The sequence below is a fragment of the Cervus elaphus genome, chromosome 15, assembly GCF_910594005.1.
Source record: "Cervus elaphus chromosome 15, mCerEla1.1, whole genome shotgun sequence".
Lineage (NCBI taxonomy): Eukaryota > Metazoa > Chordata > Mammalia > Artiodactyla > Cervidae > Cervus > Cervus elaphus.
The window spans coordinates 54572667-54591166 of record NC_057829.1 but is presented as its reverse complement, the minus strand read 5'-3'; the positions used below and the strand labels follow the sequence as shown (position 1 = coordinate 54591166).

Sequence of the window (18500 nt, the reverse complement as noted above, 5' to 3'; positions counted from 1 at the left end):
TTCCTATCACCAGGACTGGCAACATAATTGCAGGACCTAGTGCTAGAGGAAAATGCAAGACCTCTTGTCCAAAAGGGAGGAAAGAAAGGCTGGTAAATCTACTAAAAGGGCTTCCCAGGTGGCTCAGTGGTAAAGAATCTGCCTGCCAATGCAAGAGACTTGGGTTTTTGTTCCCTGGGTTGGGAAGATCCCCTGGAGTAGGAAGTGGCATCCCACTCCAGTATTCTTGCCTGGGAAATCTCTTGGACGAGGAGCCTGGTGAGTTTGAGTCCATGGGGTTGCAAGGAGTCAGACATGACTTAGCGACTGAGCACAGACTTATGCACACAAAAATGTACTAAAATAGGAAGCTTTTCATTTTTCAGTGGTCTATCTTGATTTTTTCATGATGTTTTAATGATGTTTCATGAGTTTTCTCTTTAGTGTTGTTCTGAGTAAAGAAAAGTGGAAACTAGCACAGATCTACTGATCATCTTAATATTACCAATAGCCCTATCTTTTTCTTTCCTTCTGTGTCATCATTTTCAGCATACAGGATCAAATAACACAGAGAAGCAACATGAGTAACAAAGGATCTGATAGGAATCCTTGACCCTTTGTGTTTCTTACAGCATCACTGCCTTCTGCATTTGAAGCAAGTTTTGGTTTGAAAGGAAAGCCTGGTCTCTCTTCCTCCCCTATGTCCATGATCACTCAGTTGTAGGGGTAACACACTTACCTTGTACTCAGTCTGAGCCTTACTGGACTCCCACACAAGAGTCTACTGGAGTTTTGTGCTCTGGAGCATCTCTAAGAACTGCAGACTGAAGAATCTGTGGCTCTTCTCTGCTCACATGTATGCTTCGTTGTCCCAGTGGACTTCACTTACAAAATGCAACTTCAAAGATAAAACTATAAGGAATTTTAAGACAGTGGCAGTGAGTTAAACCAAGTTTTATGCCTCTAAGTGTCAGATTCTGTGCAATTGTATAGGTTGTAAACTGTAAAGCCAGACCTGCCTAGCGCCGCTGTCCTCATGCTTCCTCATTCTCTTCCCTCTTTTTTAACTTTCCCATCTACTCACCTTCACTTCCAACAGCAACTGGAGAGTCAGGGAGAATAAATAACAGGTTACTAGGGGCTGTTGAAGCATAAGGAGCTGGAATGTAAGGCCTGTCCCAGGAGACAGATACCCTCCTATCTCATCCCCAGCTGTAAGACCTGATTTCTTTCCCCGCTATCATGGAGCTCTAAAAGCTTCCTGGCCTGCATTAGGACACCCTGCTAATCTGTGTGAGGTTCCTTCTGAGTTGTACAATGGTACAAACTGTTGCTTCTGACTCACTTATGTCTTGTTTTTCCTAAGTAATTCTCTATTTTTCAACATAAAAAATTCTCTCTTTGTTTCTGTCTCTGTATATATACTCTCATATATATGTATATGCACACACACATAAGTTTCTGTATAAGAAATATTCACTGTCAAATAATTCAAAGTGCAGAACAAAAGAAAAAACATTTACAACATCACCATGTGCATGTAATGGCTGGATATATTTTGGTTTATATGTTTTGAGGCTTTTTTTGTTTACATGAACTGTGTTTTTATAACAATAAGCCCTTTCTACATGAACTATTTTGTAACTTACTTTGTTTCCTAACATTGTATTGTGAATTTATTTCCAAGTCAATAAATACAAATCAAATACCTAATAAATATTTCATTTTATTGATATGCTATAAGTTACTTAAGCAGTCCCTCAGTTCAGTTCAATTCAGTTCAGTCGCTCAGTCCTGTCTGACTCTTTGCAACCCCATGGACTGCAGCATGCCAGGCTTCCCCATCCATCACCAACTCCCGGAGCTTGCTCAAACTCACGTCCATCAAGTCGGTGATGCCATCCAACCATCTCATCCTCTGTCATCCCCTTCTCCTCCTGCCTTCAATCTTTTCCAGCATCAGGGTCTTTTCCAGTGAGTCCGTTATTCGCATCAGGTGGCTAAAGTATTGGAGCATCAGCTCCAGCATCAGTCCTTCCAATGAATATTCAGGACTGATTTCCTTTAGGATGGACTGGTTGGATCTCTTTGCAGTCCAAGGGACTCTCAAGAGTCTTCTCCAACACCACAGTTCAAAAGTATCAACCCTTCGGTGCTCAGCCTTCTTTATGGTCCAACTGTCAATCCATACATGACTACTGGAAAAACCATAGCTTTGACTAGACGGATCTTTCTTGGCAAAGTAATGTCTGCTTTTTAATATGCTATTTAGGTTTGTCATAGCTTTTCTTCCAACGAGCAAGTATCTTTTAATTTCAGTCCCTTTTCATTTCAGCATGTTTTAATTTTCAACCAGTCCCTACTGGTGGACAAACATGTTCTTGACAACATTTGGCTATTATAAATAGTTATCCACAATACATGTGTATCTTTTTTTGTATTATTATTATCACCATCATCTGTTTATTAACTTTGGTTAAAACCTAGAAGTGAAATTTCTGGGTGATGTATAACAGTTTATTGTCAAATCTTAACTTGTACAGCCGTCTCTTATAGGCTACAGATGTTAATGAAACACTAAGATGAGTAAGAATCCGTGTGTTTGACCTGCCGTCTTTTCCATAAGAGTGATCTTATGGAAAGATCACCCTACAGCGGTGATCTTCACATCTACTTGGCCTCACAGCCCCTCTAGTGAATGAACGCTTGTTCCTATCCCTTAGAAAGTCCAATGGTTAGCTTCTGATTTCCCACTTATTGTGGAACAGCAATGTATCATTGAAAATCAACCAAAATCAATGAAAACCCTTACAGACTGGAACAGCTGATTGAACCAAAACTTGAAGTTCTAGTTCAAATCTATAGTCATTGTGTTCTTTTTGTATAAAATACTTGCACTTTTTTTCAGATGTATTTCAATTTTTTTTGTGGAGTTCCAGACATACTTCTCTCAGGATTATGCACAGACGGCCTGGATCCATTCCATTGTAGACTGTGTGACCATGCTCTGTGGTAAGTATCTCCTGGGATAGACGATGACTGGCTCCCTTTGAACTGTACATAACAGTGACCTTCCACTGTCTTTGATGGCCTGTTTTTCTGAGTAGAAGGGCTATGGTAAAAATTGGCTAAAACTATGTAAAGAGAAAAATATGATCCTGCCTTTAACCAAACTCAACCAGACATGCTGTTGGAATTAATGTTCTTGGTTGATGCCAGATGGACCAGGTAAGTACAGTCAGTTGGATACTTAACATTTGGTTCTTCCATATAAAGTTAGGGAGCCAGGCATCACAGGACTTGTTCTGATTTTGGATGCAGTTAACTATACACTATACACTGTGTCTTGTTGTCCCCTTATTTTCCAGTCATGTAGACAGCCATTAGAAGGCACTGTGAGTCATTTCAATGCAGTCTCCTTAAATAAGTGCCAATAACATGTGCATCATGCCTCAACTTTGGTTTTCACTCTCGTTCCTTCCCAGAGGGTTCAAAATTTGGCTCACTGATTCATTTTTCATGCATAAGCCTTCATTCTTAGAGAAGTATTGTGGAAGAATAGAATGTTGCAATCCTAAGATAAGCATATTTACGGTGGCTATAATATCCTTCCAGAACCACAAAGGTGCTATATATAATGTGTAGAGTGGTCTCAAGATTCATGGAGTCATCTCATTCCATCCATACAGTAAAGAGAAACTAACCTTGAGATTTTTCTTTTTGAAAATTTCCAACCAATTTTATTAAATGAGTGTCATAGAAATTTATGAGACTGGGTCAAATTGAAATGATCTATTTGCAGGCTTGACCGATTTAATCTTTTCATTTATTGACTCCTGAATATTTTTTAAAAACTGTTATCTCTTCAGGTCGTATCTTGGTGGCAGAAGAAAATACTATATGGTTTAGTAACACATAAATAACATCACTATTCCATTCTAGGTACTGATTCATATTTGTACATTCAAAATGTACATAATCAGGAACTGGTTGATTTGTTCTGATGTAGTTCATTGGTTCGAAGGAATTTGAGTGCAATTCTAGGTTTCACAAGACCACTAAGTTGACGCTACTGATAACACTGGAAGGTCAGAAGGGATCAAAAAATCATAACTTGGGTTTTCTAGCCTATCTTTTTCATTTAAAATGGTAAGATGATCACACGATTTTCAGGGTCAGATGAGTAGTCATTGTCTTTGTGTGAGCACGCCAGTGCTCATAACAGAGAGAACTGCCATGTTTATCTTTCATGGAGGATGCAGGTGACTCATTTCTCCCACTGTTATCTTTTGGAGAATATTTATAATCCCCCAAAGAAGAATAAATGGCCTTCAGTGGCCACTATGGTCACAATGACCATGTGAACCATTGAGCTAAAGCAGGGTCACGTTAGATGCAGTGTATTTAAATTCTATTCAAGGCCTTGAGTCCTCTTGTACCCAATTACTACATACCCGCTTGCTCATCTGGCGACATTGATTGAGTTCAGAGTATGGACAAGAGGCTGCAGAATCACATCTGGGACATCCCTTGGGGCCATATCTGCACTATGATGGGCAGAGGAGTGGATATTTTTCATTGAGTTTCATATACATCTTATTACTTTCTAACAGCCATCACAGCATCAGTCTGGAGAATTAGATATATTTTTAGGAGATTTGCTCATTCCTATTATCCAGAGGTTATATATTCATCCAGTTACTATTCTAACCAGATGGGCTATTAGGCTGATGACTGATTCTGTCATGTACATTTGAATCAAGCCCCAATTTCAACCTGATCTATATAAAAATTATACTCCTCAGATACCCAGAGAATTGGCTCTTCTGATCTTGTTACCACGAGTACTGATGTCAGCATGAATTGTTTTTGAGAAAGAAATTCACATGCTTTCTCCACCCATCTCCTCTGCCATCCATCTGAAAGACCCAAGAAGCCAGAATAATAGGGTGAAATAACACTGCAGTCAGTGTCAGGTTCCCTGAGCTGTATATTTTTTGGTCATCTTGGGTATGTCATATTCCCCTGAACTTTAGTTTCTTTTTGGCCTCTTCCAGCTTTAATTATTATCCTATAAACCTGGAAGTTGGCATAATTCTGACACATTGTTAAACCACAAATAGAATGAGGCTAACTGAAATGTCATCATCGCATTTCCTAGATTTTCTGTGCTTTCATTTCTCATCCACAGGGTTTCCAAAAGCCCAGAAGCAGTGCCAGATTATGAAGTATGTCTATGATCTCTCTCTCTGGCCTTTTCTTGCATAACACTGCTGGCCATGCAATGTTGCCCACTTTCTTCTCCACCATTTACCTGTCATGATTATTGTTAATTGTGTATGAGCCATATTATGTGAAACATACAAGGCATATCACTGTGCAACTGTTGAGCGAAATCAGGGTCACATTAGGTGCAGTGTATTTAAATTCTATCCAAGGTCTTCGTTTAAAGGAGCTGACTTGCTGTTTAGAAAGCACCCCATTGTCCTGGGATTATGGCCATTCTAGAATGGAGAAATGGAACGAGTAGTCAAATGCTAGTCAGGAGACCTGATCCTGATTCTAGCCTTGCCACTTGTTCTCTGTAGGACCATGGACAAGTCATTTCCTCTCGCCTCGGTTTCTAAATCCATAGAATGAGTGGGGTGGGCTCAAGGATTTGGAGATGGAGGGTTATCTGCTCCATTGATGCAGCACCACAGCCTTTACACAGTGCCCTCAAGGCCTCTATGTTGAACCTATTTATTATTGTTTTTGAAGCTCCACTTGGGAGTGTTGTCAGTAACCATTTTTCCTGTCAAGTGGGAATCATGCTGGGTGGCTTGCTTGCATCTACTGGTCTCATCCTGGGCTCATTTGCCACCAGTCTGAAGCATCTCTACCTCACTCTGGGAGTTCTTACAGGTAAGGGCACTTTGTACCACCCTTCTCATCCCACCCTATCCGGGGGTTGTTAAGCCTGCCCACAGAGCAGTAATTCATAAAATATTCATATTGTTGGATGCATAATTTAGCTGAATGTCTGCCTACCAAACGATTAAACAAAAGGGCTAGAAATTTAATGGACTGTCATATGTAATGAAACTGTGTCACCACTTTAATTCAGCCACGTGACAACAGCAGTCAGGGACTGCTGACTTTCCTTGGGCAGCCATGTATGGCAGAGATCCTTCACTCAGAAGCAGAGCAGCATTAGCCAGGGCAACATAAATTCTTAGCAATGATCATTCTCCCAACATCTTTGCCAAGACCTTGAAATACTATCTGTGGTTGACCTGAGTTGCCCTTACTTTTTAGTGAGTATCATTGTCCAATAAATAGGGGTTTACAGTTTGAAAAAAAAAAAAAGCCTCTTGTGAATATTCTTTCATCACACATTCTCTTTCAATGTTATGGAAATATACGTTAGAGAATGAAGTCCATAGAAAGAGAAGCAACCGATGTGCATTCCATAAATCACACTTACAGGGACTGCGGAGGATCAGGGTTGGTTGGAGGGACTAGCATGATCTGGCCAATAAAAGACATAATCTCACAGTGAGGTTACAAATCTTGCTGTGTCTGTCCCCTCTCACCCAAAGGGCCTGACCGCTAGGGTGTCCCATCCTCCCAGTTTACCAGAAACTGTCCTGGGCCTGGTGCTGAAAGCCTCCTGTGTGGGAAACCCCTCAGTCCAGGCAAACTGGGATCATTGCTCACCCCGCTCCAAAGATGGAAACAGGAGTTGCAGGCAGTTCTCCTTTTGCTTCCTTGACGTTTAAATTCCAGGTATAAAGCCTTTCTGATTTTCTTGACTTAAAAAGAATGGAACTGGAAAATCTTGAAGAGACTTTCTACTGGGGATATTTTCAGGTTGCTATATGTACATGCTATGTTCATGGATAAAATGAGCACAATGTTTCTTAATATTTGAAATTACTCTGGAACTTTTACAGGATCACATATGCTATTTAAACACAAATTCCAAAGTGGTCCAGATAATCAGGGTTGTGTCTTCATGTTCAGTGAAGAGTTGAAGTAAGTCTCTAGGTAATTTAAGTGTTATTAATAATGTAAGTATTATCAATAATTTAACGATACTTAAATTACCCAGAGATCATTTAATTTACTACAATTAACTCTAATTTATTTAAAAAAGAATTGTTGTGGTGAGTGTACATTTCTCAGGTCAGTGTTATCCTGATTTTCTAGTTAATTCAAATTTAACTTGTATAATAGTTTTTAAAGTCTTCATTTTATTTTGCTTAAATCATAGTCCCTTAAAGCTTTTCGTCCCAAGAAGAAAGTCCTAGATATGCTATACTTTCCAAATTGTGGATGTCTGAGGGGAGATTCATTTTCAGCTTGATGTAGAAAGCAATTTTAAAGGGATTTACTTGAGGTTCAGATTCTTTTAAATCCAAATAGTATGATTCTGAGAGATGTTCTTTCAGTGGCTATTCATGGCATGCCATTAGCACTCATAGACTTCTCTTTATCGCAGGTCTTGGATTTGCACTTTGTTACTCTCCAGCTATTGCCATGGTTGGCAAGTATTTCAGCAGACGGAAAGCCCTTGCTTATGGGATCTCCATGTCAGGAAGTGGCATTGGCATCTTCATCCTGGCTCCTGTGGTCCAGCTCCTTATTGAACAGTTTTCCTGGAGGGGAGCGTTACTCATCCTGGGGGGCTTCGTTTTGAACCTCTGTGTCTGTGGTGCCTTGATGCGGCCAATCACTCTTAAAGAGGACCAAACCACTCCAGAGCAGAACCCTGTCTGCAGAACTCAGACACAAGACTTGAAGCAGGCGTCTCCCTGTTCGGCTTGGACTAAAGAATGGGTGCAGACCTGCCTCTGTGGCTCTTTGCAGCAGGAATACAGTTTTTTACTGACGTCAGACTTTGCTGTGCTGGCCACCTCTGTTCTGTTCATGGCTTATGGCTGCAGTCCCCTGTTTGTATACTTCGTGCCTTATGCGTTGAGTGTCGGAGTGACTCACCAGCAAGCTGCTTTTCTTATGTCCATTCTTGGGGTGATTGACATTATTGGCAATATCACGTTTGGATGGCTAACTGACAGAAGGTAAAAATCTGTGAAACCACCACTGGTTCCCCACAAGGAACTTTAAGCTTTGAGTTTCCCTTCATCACCTTGGGCTTCCCTGATGGCTCAGCTGGTAAAGAATCCACCTGCAACATGGGAGACCTGGGTTCAATTCCTGGGTTGGGAGGATCCCCTGGAGAAGGGAATGGCTAACCCACTCCCCCAGTATTCTGGCCTGGAGAATTCTAGTCCATGGGGTTGCAAAGTCAGACATGACTGAGTGACTTTCACTTCCCTTTCATCACCTTACCCTCTAGAATACCCAGGTCTAAATAATGTTAACAGGTTTTCAATATCTGAAGGCAACTCCCTTGTTGGTTCTTCTAGTCAAGGGTCAGCAAACTTTTTGTAAAGGGACAGACATTAAACAGATAAAGTCTCATTGACTTTGTGGGTCATATGATCCCAACCATCCAACTCTGCTGTTGAAGTACAAGAGCAGCCGTAGACAATATGACCAAAAGAGAGTGGCCATATTGCAATAAGACTTTATTTAAGGACACTAAAATTTTAGTTTCTCATACAGTTTTTGCATGTCACAACATTTTAGTGTTCTTTTGATTTTTTCCAATCATTCAAAAATGGGAAAACCATTCTAAGTTCATAGTCCAAAAAACAGGTGGTGGGCCAGATCTGGCCATAGTTTGCTGACACCTGATCTAGATCATTTAGAATGATGGATATGTCTAAATGGCAGAAGCAAAGGATAGTTACAAGTTCTGGAGACAAATTTAATTCCATTCCAAGTCAGGTCAGTCCTCCAGTAAGACAACTTCCAACTGGTCACTGTGGTTTTAGTGTCTCTTGAACCACTCCAGAGACTGGCTGGCAACAGAGAGAGGAACAGACTCCAGTCTAGGCAGGAGGACCAGGTCAATAATAACACACTATCTGTAGTGCCACGTATTTACATTTGACAGTGCAAGTAGCAAATAATTTCATTATAATTTTAGACTTAGAAACCAGTGTTTTAAGAAATCTGAGTAGTTTCTTCAGCAAATGCTAATCTGGATTGAAGAGAGCAAACTACTCATATTCTCCTAAATAATAGACTCTTCACACTTGAGCTATGACCTGGGAGAGCTATCATCATGTGGCTTCTTACCTGTTATGTCTTTGGGAGGTAATCAGGATTCAACTGCCATTCACCTGTATCAGGAATACAATATTTAGGATTAAATATAAAAGCCACACTTTTAATGGCTAAGGAGTGTGGGGGAGAGCAAAGTGTATCTTTCTTTACAATCAAAGAACCCAACAAGAAGCACCCTGACATAGATCTGAAAGAGGGATTTCTAGTCTAAGATATAAAAGACCCAAGTTCTTGTCCTGGCTCTGCCCCATATTATCCCTAAGACTTAGAGAAAGTCACCTAACTCTCAGATCCTCAGGGGTATTTATCTGTGAAACGGACCAATTCAATATTTGCCTAAGGACTTTATAGCATTTTGTGAGGCTCAAATGAGATTATAGGCAGAAAAGCATAAATTGCTTTTATTACATAATTTATAAAGCATAAATTGCTGATGCTGATATAATACAGAGTGTTTGTAATAATTACTATCATAGATGGGTTTGGATTTACAAAGGGAAAATATTCATGGATGTACCACTGGGGAGATCTTGAAATAAGACTTAGTCCTAATACATGACCATCATAATCTCTGGCAAATCACTTTCATTTCTTCCTGTCATGGCTTCCTCTTTGTATAACCCCTTGGGTTATTGAACATATATGAAGAGCTGGAGACTAATGGATGACATATCTGAAAGCATCTAATATGGTAGACTTGTAGAAAATATTAGTCTCCTGACACTCTATGTGTTATTTCACAAATTTCCTTGATTAACTCTGAGATAGGCAACCTCTCGTTTTATAGCTAAAGGAATTGAGGTTAGAGTTAGGCAGTTAGTAGATGGGAGAACTGGATTCAAACGTCTATCTTTCTAATTTTAGTGCATGGGTTGTTTTCTACCATAATGCTTCCTGGGAAGATACATTCTTGCATTGCATATACCAAAAGAAAGATAGGAAGACAATGTAGAAAGCATACAATGGGGAGGCCATTTCTAAGTGCTTACTGCTACATGGCCAGGTTTCTAGAGCTCTTTGATAGAAGTTGTGTATCCTGCACTCATTCTTGGTCTTCAAATCCACAGGTGTCTGAAGAACTACCAGTATGTTTGCTACCTTTTTGCCATTGGACTGGATGGGCTCTGCTATCTCTGCCTCCCAATGCTTCAAAGCCTTCCCCTGCTCGTGCCTTTCGCTTGTACCTTTGGCTACTTCGATGGTGCCTATGTGACTTTGATCCCAGTGGTGACCGCAGAGATTGTGGGGACCACCTTTCTGTCATCAGCTCTTGGTGTGGTGTACTTCTTGCATGCAGTGCCATACTTGGTGAGCCCACCCATCGCAGGTAAGTTTCCAGAGAAAACCCCCCACCCCAATCACCTCTTCTCTTTGTCATATTGATGTAAAAACAGTAAACTCACACAACATACTATGAGAAGTGGAAGTAAGTTGGGAAGAATGAAAGAGAAAGGAATGGCTGAGCCACCAAAATACCATGGTCTCACCTACATCCTTGCTCTATAATCTTCCAACTAATGGAGGACCTTAGTGTACTTGGGGGAAAAAAGTCCCAAATTAGGATCTTGATTCTGTTCCACACAAACAATGGGAGCAATGGAATGAAACAGCTGTTCAGACTTAAATATAAGTTGGTACATTCAGAGGGAAGGCTGGGGGGGCATACAGGATTCCAGTAGATGTAGAATTGATGAGGCAGGTGGTGAGCTGAAATATTAACGTACAGGTGTCATGATGGAGTGTCTCCAGTGACAGCTAAAGGAGCTGGGGCCCTATATACTTAAGAGTATATGGGCCTCTAAAGTATTACAGTTTTTGTGCAAAGGAGTAATAAAGAATATGTTTTAGAGAGATGATCTAGTACTTTAGTGGAGAAGCAGTTAGAATTTCATTCTGATAATTCAGGAGCCTTCTGATAAAGGCCTGAACTATGGCTTCTGCAGCAGAAATGAGATTGAACTCTGGGGTCGAAGGAGAAAATTTGGGGGGGGGGAAATCAACTGATTTTAGCATGTGGGGATATGAAGGAGGGGAAAAAGTCCAATATATCAGGAGATGATGGAACACTTGAAAGAAATAAGGAAGCTAAAGAGAGGAGCTTTGCCAGAAAATAATAGATGTAATGTTTAGACATACTCAGATATCTGAAATACCCAATAAGGTATTTAAGGATGAAATCCGAGCATTAGAGGGAGGCCAGATTTGGATACACAGATTTGGGACTCAAGATAAAGCATCTAGAATGTTTTGTAAACTGTAAAATAATACAGACATTAAAAACATAATTAAATAAGTAATTCCACAAATATTCATTGAGTGCATTTAATAATTCAAGAAATATGTATTGCATGCCTTAAACAAGTAATTCAACAGACATTTATTGCTGTGTACATCGGCACTGTGTCTGGTGCTGTCAGTATAGCAGCAAACAGGTAAGAACCCATTCCTTCTTCTCGGGGTGTGTAGTCTAGACCAGTGTCTCTCAGAATGAGGTCTTGAGATCACTGCAACAGAATCCCCTGGGGCCCTTGTTAGACTGCAGATTCCATGACCCTCCATCTGTGATTTGGATCTTTGGGGGTGAGTTCCAGGAACCTACATTCTCAAGCAGTTTTCTTGTGATGCTCTTGTACACTAAAGAATGAGAATAATTGGTCCAGATGATTACCTGCCTAGATTCAAACTGAGAGTGAAGAAGGTCTCTGAAGACAGGCAAAAGAGAAATGAAGTAAACATTTGCCTAGAAGGAAAGAAGGGGATATTTTGAAGAAGGCAGGATTTCTGCTTTAGCAACTGTTGTGAATGGACAACAGTTCAAGTTATTTCCAAACCCAGCAATTGCTAAAGTGTCAAACCAGGGGAAATTGTGACCGCTTGATGGCTACAGATAAAAATTCCTGGTCAGGTTAAGCTCCATGATATAGGATGATATGTTTGGTGCTTCAGTTTTGGAAAATACCCCCATATGATCTCACATCCTCCGTCCATAGCCAGTTTTTGTATTCACCAACCTTTAGGAACACTGTGATTCTGTTAAACAGTCATGGAACATAAATGAGGATTCCTGGATCCTTTTGTCAAACTGTGGCCTTCATTTGGCATCAGTTCAGTTCAGTTCAGTCGCTCAGTCATGTCCAACGCTTTGCGACCCCATGGACTGCAGCACGCCAGGTTTCCCTGTCCATCACCAACTCCTAGAGCCTACTCAAACTCATGTCCATTGCGTCAGTGATGCCATCCAACCATCTGGTCCTCTGTCGTCCCCTTCTCCTCCTGCCTTCAATCTTTCCCAGCATCAGGGTCTTTTCCAATGAGTCAGTGCATCAGGTGGCCAAAGTATTGGAGCTTCAGCTTCAGCATCAGTCCTTCCAATGAATATTCAGGACTGATTTCCTTTAGGATTGAATGATTGGATCTCCTTGCAGTCCAAGGGACTCACAAGAGCCTTCTCCAGCATTTGGCATATCAGACATTATACTCATTGCTAGGTATTAGAGGATTAGTGTGTGAGCTCCTGTTGTAATACTTCTCTTACTTAATGACTTTTAAGATGACAGTTCTTTACTCAGTCTCTTGTTTGCTGCTAAAGAAATGCAAAAGTAAATCACATAACTAAAATATTTGAGAGTAGTTTGGATTGTAGGCTTCCCTCATAGCTCAGTTGGTAAAGAATCCACCTGCAATGCAGGAGACCCCGGTTCAATTCCTGGGTCAGGAAGGTCCACTGGAGAAGGGATAGGCTACCCACTCCAGTATTCTTGGGCTTCCCTTGTATCTCAGCTGGTAAAGAATCCGCCTGCAATGTGGGAGACCTGGGTTCAGTCCCTGGGTTGGGAAGATCCCCTGGAGAAGGAAAGGTTACCCACTCCAGTATTCTGGCCTGGAGAATTCCATGGACTATATAGTCCATGGGGTCACAAAGAGTCAGACATGACTGAGCAACCTTCACTTTCACTTTGGATTGTAGGAAATTTTATGGCACTTCTAATAATTTTTGCATGCCATTTTTGACTAATTATTGAAGTAGATGAGAGCAGAAGGCATATACTTCTGTGGTGGATTTTCTTGGCACATGAGTAAAGTTGGGGGAACTTTAAAAACCTTTTAAATTACAAAATAATTTCCTGCCAATGTCTAATTTTACCCCATTGAGTCCCTGATTACTGGGACTTATATTTTGCATATCATATGCTCTGGTTCTCCTCAAAATTTAGAGCGGGAGTCGATATTGTGGTTAATTTGTTGCAACAACAGATAAATTTTAAAAAGCTGTGATTACAGAATTATGCTTCCTGAAATTTGCATTTGAAACTTTAACATGGCCCAACGATCTGACTTTCAAACTGGATCGGGTAAAATGTCTGTATCTAATAGGAAATTTGGATTCTGCTTTATCTAGGAGCATGTCCTATTACTCAAGATAAACAGTATATGGGTGCTGGGAACATTACTACTAGGGTTCTGTACAATTATATTCTCTTAACACTCTAGATAAAGAGATAATCCTAACCTCTGTAATTTGAATGATGTTTTTTATCTTTTCTACCATATTTCATAGAATTAATAATAACTAATATTCATTATGTATTAAGACTAATATCATTCTTTATATAGAATGTGGTACTTCCAAGCAGTTTACATAATAACAACAAACTATTTTAGAAGTTTCTCTAGAAAATAGAATGCATTTTTCAGTTGTTGCAAAATACTTTTAGATCTACTTTTTGTGTCAAAATGATAGTGATCGTGCTAGCAATCTATTGTTATTATCCTCACAAATTATTAGATTTGAGTGAGTAAATAGTCAAATTTCTAACTCAGCAGTATCATCTTGCTGTTGCTTGTTACAGGATGGCTTGTAGATACGACTGGCAGCTACACTGCAGCATTCCTTCTCTGTGGATTCTCAATGATATTTAGTTCTTTGTTGCTTGGCTTTGCTAGAGTTGTAAAGAAGATGAAAAAAACCCAGCTGCGGTTCCTTGCCAAAGAATCAGATCCCAAGCTGCAGCTATGGACCAATGGCTCGGTGGCTTATTCTGTAGCAAGAGAATTAGATCAGAAAGATGGGGAATCTGTGACTCTAGCAATGCTTGGTTCCAGCCCCTCATGACCAATGGCCTTGAGCCTAGGAATCTTCAGGACTGAGAGAGGTGGGACACTGGATTGTATATGTTTCTGAAGGACTTTATTTCGGCAGAAGCATTGCCTTCTAAGGAAATTTATTGTTTTATTAATATGTTTGGGGGGGGTGGGAAATAGCAAATAACAAAGCAAACTGGACCGGCTGAGAGTTTCCCCATTTGGGATTTATATTCACAATTGAACTCAAAGAGCATCACACCATGGAGAATGTTAGGACACAACTGATATAATTTCCTGCAAACAGGGGTAATTTCAACGTATGACTAAAGCAGATAACACTGGAACAGCTTTGTTTCAAACTCTTTGTCCCTCCACCTTCCTTCTTCAGTTAGAAGGTAAGCTAGAAGCATTGACATGTATGTTTCTTTATGCTGTTTGGAAAAGGGGGCATCCCATTTTATTCCCTTTTGAAGAATCTAACTATTCTTTAAGCATTCAGTTTCACATCCTAATGAGAAGCTCCACTAGGAAGAAGGTTTAGCATCCTCACCTTACACCACCACTGAAAACTCATTTCCTCCGACCAGGTGCTCACCTCTGTTGCTATCACATATGATACTTTAAATTGATAGAACACACAAAGTCACGTGGGTGATTCCTATATCTTACCAGAAATGTTAACACTAACATTTCCCTTTTTTTTCTTCAGAAATAAAGCACTTTTTTAACTGTAGACATTCCTGTTAGGAACAGGAAAATGTTCCAGCTGGGCAGGAATTGAATTCTTGAATCAGCAGGTCTCTGGTGAGAGTTTTCTTTTCAGATTAGACATTTAACTTCATCATTATCCAAAACAGGGTGAGAGTTTTGCCTGAAAAATATTATTCTAGAGATGTTCTGAAAGTGAGATTCCTTTCTCCCTGTGTCAATTACTGTTCCAGTGTCCACAGCTCTTCATCTCTTTATAAATAATCATTAAAAACTTGGTGGACCTTTTCAGCTGAATGAGAAGGCTTTAGGAGTTAACCTCAGCACTATGGCCCTCTCACAAATTGTAGCTTTGATCAGGAGAGAGGAAGGACAAAGTTAAGAAGGCTAGTGGTGTGTTGTTTTATAGTTCATAGAACTCTTTCACACACCTTAAGTCACTGGATTAGAATAGTTATCTCATTTCCAAGTTCCCTAGCTCCCTATGGTTTGGGTCTTCAGATTGAAGAGGGAGGGCATGGGGAGATAAGAGAGAGGTCAGACCCCCAGCCTGTCCCTAACCATTTTAAGTCCTCTGAACTATAATCCTGAATCCCAAATCATGCTGCACTTATAAATAGGGGCAAGTTATACATTTGAAAGGAGATTTTAATTAATTAAAAATTTTAAATCTGGGGACTTCCCTGGAGGTGCAGTTGTTAAGACTCCACGCTTCCAATTCAGGGGCCTCAGGTTCAATCCCTGGTTGGGGAACTAAGATCCCACGTGCTGAGCCCTGTGGCCAAAAGAAAAAAAAAAAATTTAAGTCTGAACCTCAAGGAAATATTTTTATCCTGAAGGTCATTCAATCCACTGTCCCCAGAGAGGTCTTACAAATGCCTGGACACAGGTACTGAAAGAAAAAACACAGCCATGAAGGGGACCCAGGTTGACTAAGTATATTCAGCATGAGTCTTTGCCTGTAACTGAATTATTTTTAAAATTACATATTAATACAGTGCTTTCAGAATGAAATGCTGGCTTGATTTGATGGCAGAAAGCTAATATCTCATAGGTGTTTTCCAAAGAGAAATTTGAATGTTTCCTGTTATTTTTATACTTAGTTTGAAGATTTCGTTGTGAAACCACTTTCTTTGTCATTTGCCACTTAAAAGCAATGTTTGGAAAATATCTGTAAATGGTCAAAGTTAAAATGAAGTTGTATGTGTTTGAAATAACACTTTATACTAAATGTCATTTCTTAAATCTTCAAACCTAAAGATTGTTTGAAATATGAAGAGTTATAAATATTCTTATACATGTTTTTTCCTATGATGGTCACAGTAAAATTATGTTTATCTTGTTCTGCAATGTATTTCTCTAAAGTATTATAAATATTCATGAAAAATGAGCATAGAGATCAGAGCTTTTAAAAATTTGTATAAAATATTTGGGATATTCTGACTTTATACATGCATACATTTGCATTTTATTTTTCTTTTTGGAGCAGCATTTTTAGAAAACCAGTACGGAAAATGTAGATTTTAGAGGTTACCATTGTCATCTATACAAAATTTTACTGTTATGTTCCATGTGCCTATACTGTTTATTTTAAAATGGAGGGATTCATGAGAATGATGTGTTTGTTTTGTGGAATCAAGAACAAAATTGTGGTGGGATGATTTTACATCTTAAATATTTCTTTATATCACTGCAAGTTCTTCTTTGAAATTGAATTTAAAAAAGCAAAAGAAATATGTAACTTCTGTAGAAACACTGTACCATTTGACTTTTTTTTTCAAATTGTGACTTCACTAATAGATCAGATATTTATGATAATATTTTCTTATTTCAAAAGCATAATAAAATGAGTTTGTAGTCATGTTTGGAAAACATTTTTCCCCTGCACGAGGGGTTTGAATTGGATTATGAGTGAGTCTGTCTGGGGCCAAGCCAAGATGTCACTGGCATATAAAGATGTGGTAAGTAATCAAATAATTTACAAAAGCCAAAACCATTTATTGATTACTTCAATGTGTTAGCTGCTGTGTTAAGCACTTCCTATGCAATGTCTTACTTAATCCCCATAATAATAATAATCCCTTAATAATAATAACAATCCATAATAATCCCTATCTTTTCACCCTTTCATGAACATGGAAACTGAGGCCTCAGGTCCCATGACTTCTGACTCAGTAGTCACTGCACCATTTGAAAATAAGCCCTTCCTTGGGCAGATAAAATCCTTTAGATTATGCTTCAGTCTTCCAGTGAGTATAGATGAGAAGACCCTGGACTGGAAATTTCCAAGACTTCCTAAGAGTCTGGTTCTATTAAGACCACTACTTTCAGTCTTAGTGGTTTAATTTGCTGTCTGTTGATTCAGACTCCTCTTTGGGAGCATTTGCGTGTGGGGCACATGGAAAAGGTTGGGGAGCATGCTGTGCATGACCAAAGTCATGCTTCCTCAGTCAGGAAATGCGTTCCTTCTGAAATTCCTACACCATTGCCCCGTGATGATGAAGATGGTGATATCTATTTGGCACTCACCTTCCTGGGCCCAATAGATCTAATCCAGAAACTGCTTATTGACGTGAAATAGTGTGAATTCAAGATAGATATCCGAGTTTCTCGTCTTATACTTCAAAGTTTTGAGTCTTTCTTAACCCTGCCAAACCATGCATTTTTATACCTGTTGCCATAGCAGCTCCCAGTACAAGATAACTGGGGTTTTGTCCCATTAGCACAGAGAAACATTTGGTGGGAGCAGTGAGGAAAATAATAAATAATGACATAAAGAGAAATGTTTAAAACATTTTACTAATAATGAAACTTTCCAAACATAGACAAAACCAGAAAGAAAAGTACAATGTGCTTGAAGTACCCTTTGTCCTAGCATCTACAGTTCTTTACTTCTTTGCCTCCACTCCTGATGAAGCCATTTGAGATAGTGTTGACAGGACATGTCTTCCTTCATTTGTCAAGGAATAACTAAATTTGGCAAGAACAATTTGTTCATGCTAGCTGAGGTTACGGGTAGTCAGTGTCATATATTAAAGGGCCACATCATTAACTACAAGGCTGATGGGGACCCCTTTCTTGCTGTGGGCTTCCTTCAGAAGTCTGAATTGCAGGCTAAACCTCTTCCTTTCCTAGCCCCCATGTGATCTATCTACCTGAAGCTTGCATGCCTATGTGCAAAGTCGCTTCAGTCCTGTCTGACTCTTTGCAACACTATGGGCTGTAGCCCGCCAGGCTCCTCTGTCCATGGGATCCTCCAGGCAAGAATACTGGAGTGGGTGGCCATGCCCTCCTCCAGGGGATCTTCTTGACCCAGGGACTGAACCTGAATCTCTTACATCTCCTCAGTTCTTTGCATCAGGTGGCTTCCAAGGTGACGCAGGGGTAAAGAATCTGCCTGCCATTGCAGGAGACACAAGCGACGTGGGTTCAATCCCAGGGCCGGAAGATTCCCTGGAGTAGGAAATGGCAACCCAGTCCAGTATTCTTGCCTGGAGAATCCCATGGGCAGAGGAGCCTAGTGTTCTACAGTCCATGGGGTCCCAAAAGTG

General features: G+C 39.9%; 1 protein-coding gene across 6 annotated transcripts in view; it reads left to right on the top strand.

Annotated features, from left to right (window-relative positions):
- The window catches only part of SLC16A12 (solute carrier family 16 member 12), a 107506-nt gene extending 90696 nt beyond the window's left edge, over positions 1 to 16810 (top strand). For 4 of the 6 annotated variants that reach the window (XM_043926339.1, XM_043926335.1, XM_043926338.1 and 1 more), the window contains 5 exons: positions 2888 to 2991; positions 5740 to 5883; positions 7463 to 8042; positions 10224 to 10483; positions 14007 to 16810. In XM_043926339.1, the coding sequence (XP_043782274.1) occupies positions 2888 to 2991; positions 5740 to 5883; positions 7463 to 8042; positions 10224 to 10483; positions 14007 to 14269 (1351 nt within the window). In that variant the 3' untranslated portion in view covers positions 14270 to 16810. The remainder of the gene's footprint in view (positions 1 to 2887; positions 2992 to 5739; positions 5884 to 7462; positions 8043 to 10223; positions 10484 to 14006) is intronic. The other 2 variants (XM_043926340.1, XM_043926341.1) reach the window with 2 other exon arrangements.
- Positions 16811 to 18500: the final 1690 nt, after the last annotated feature.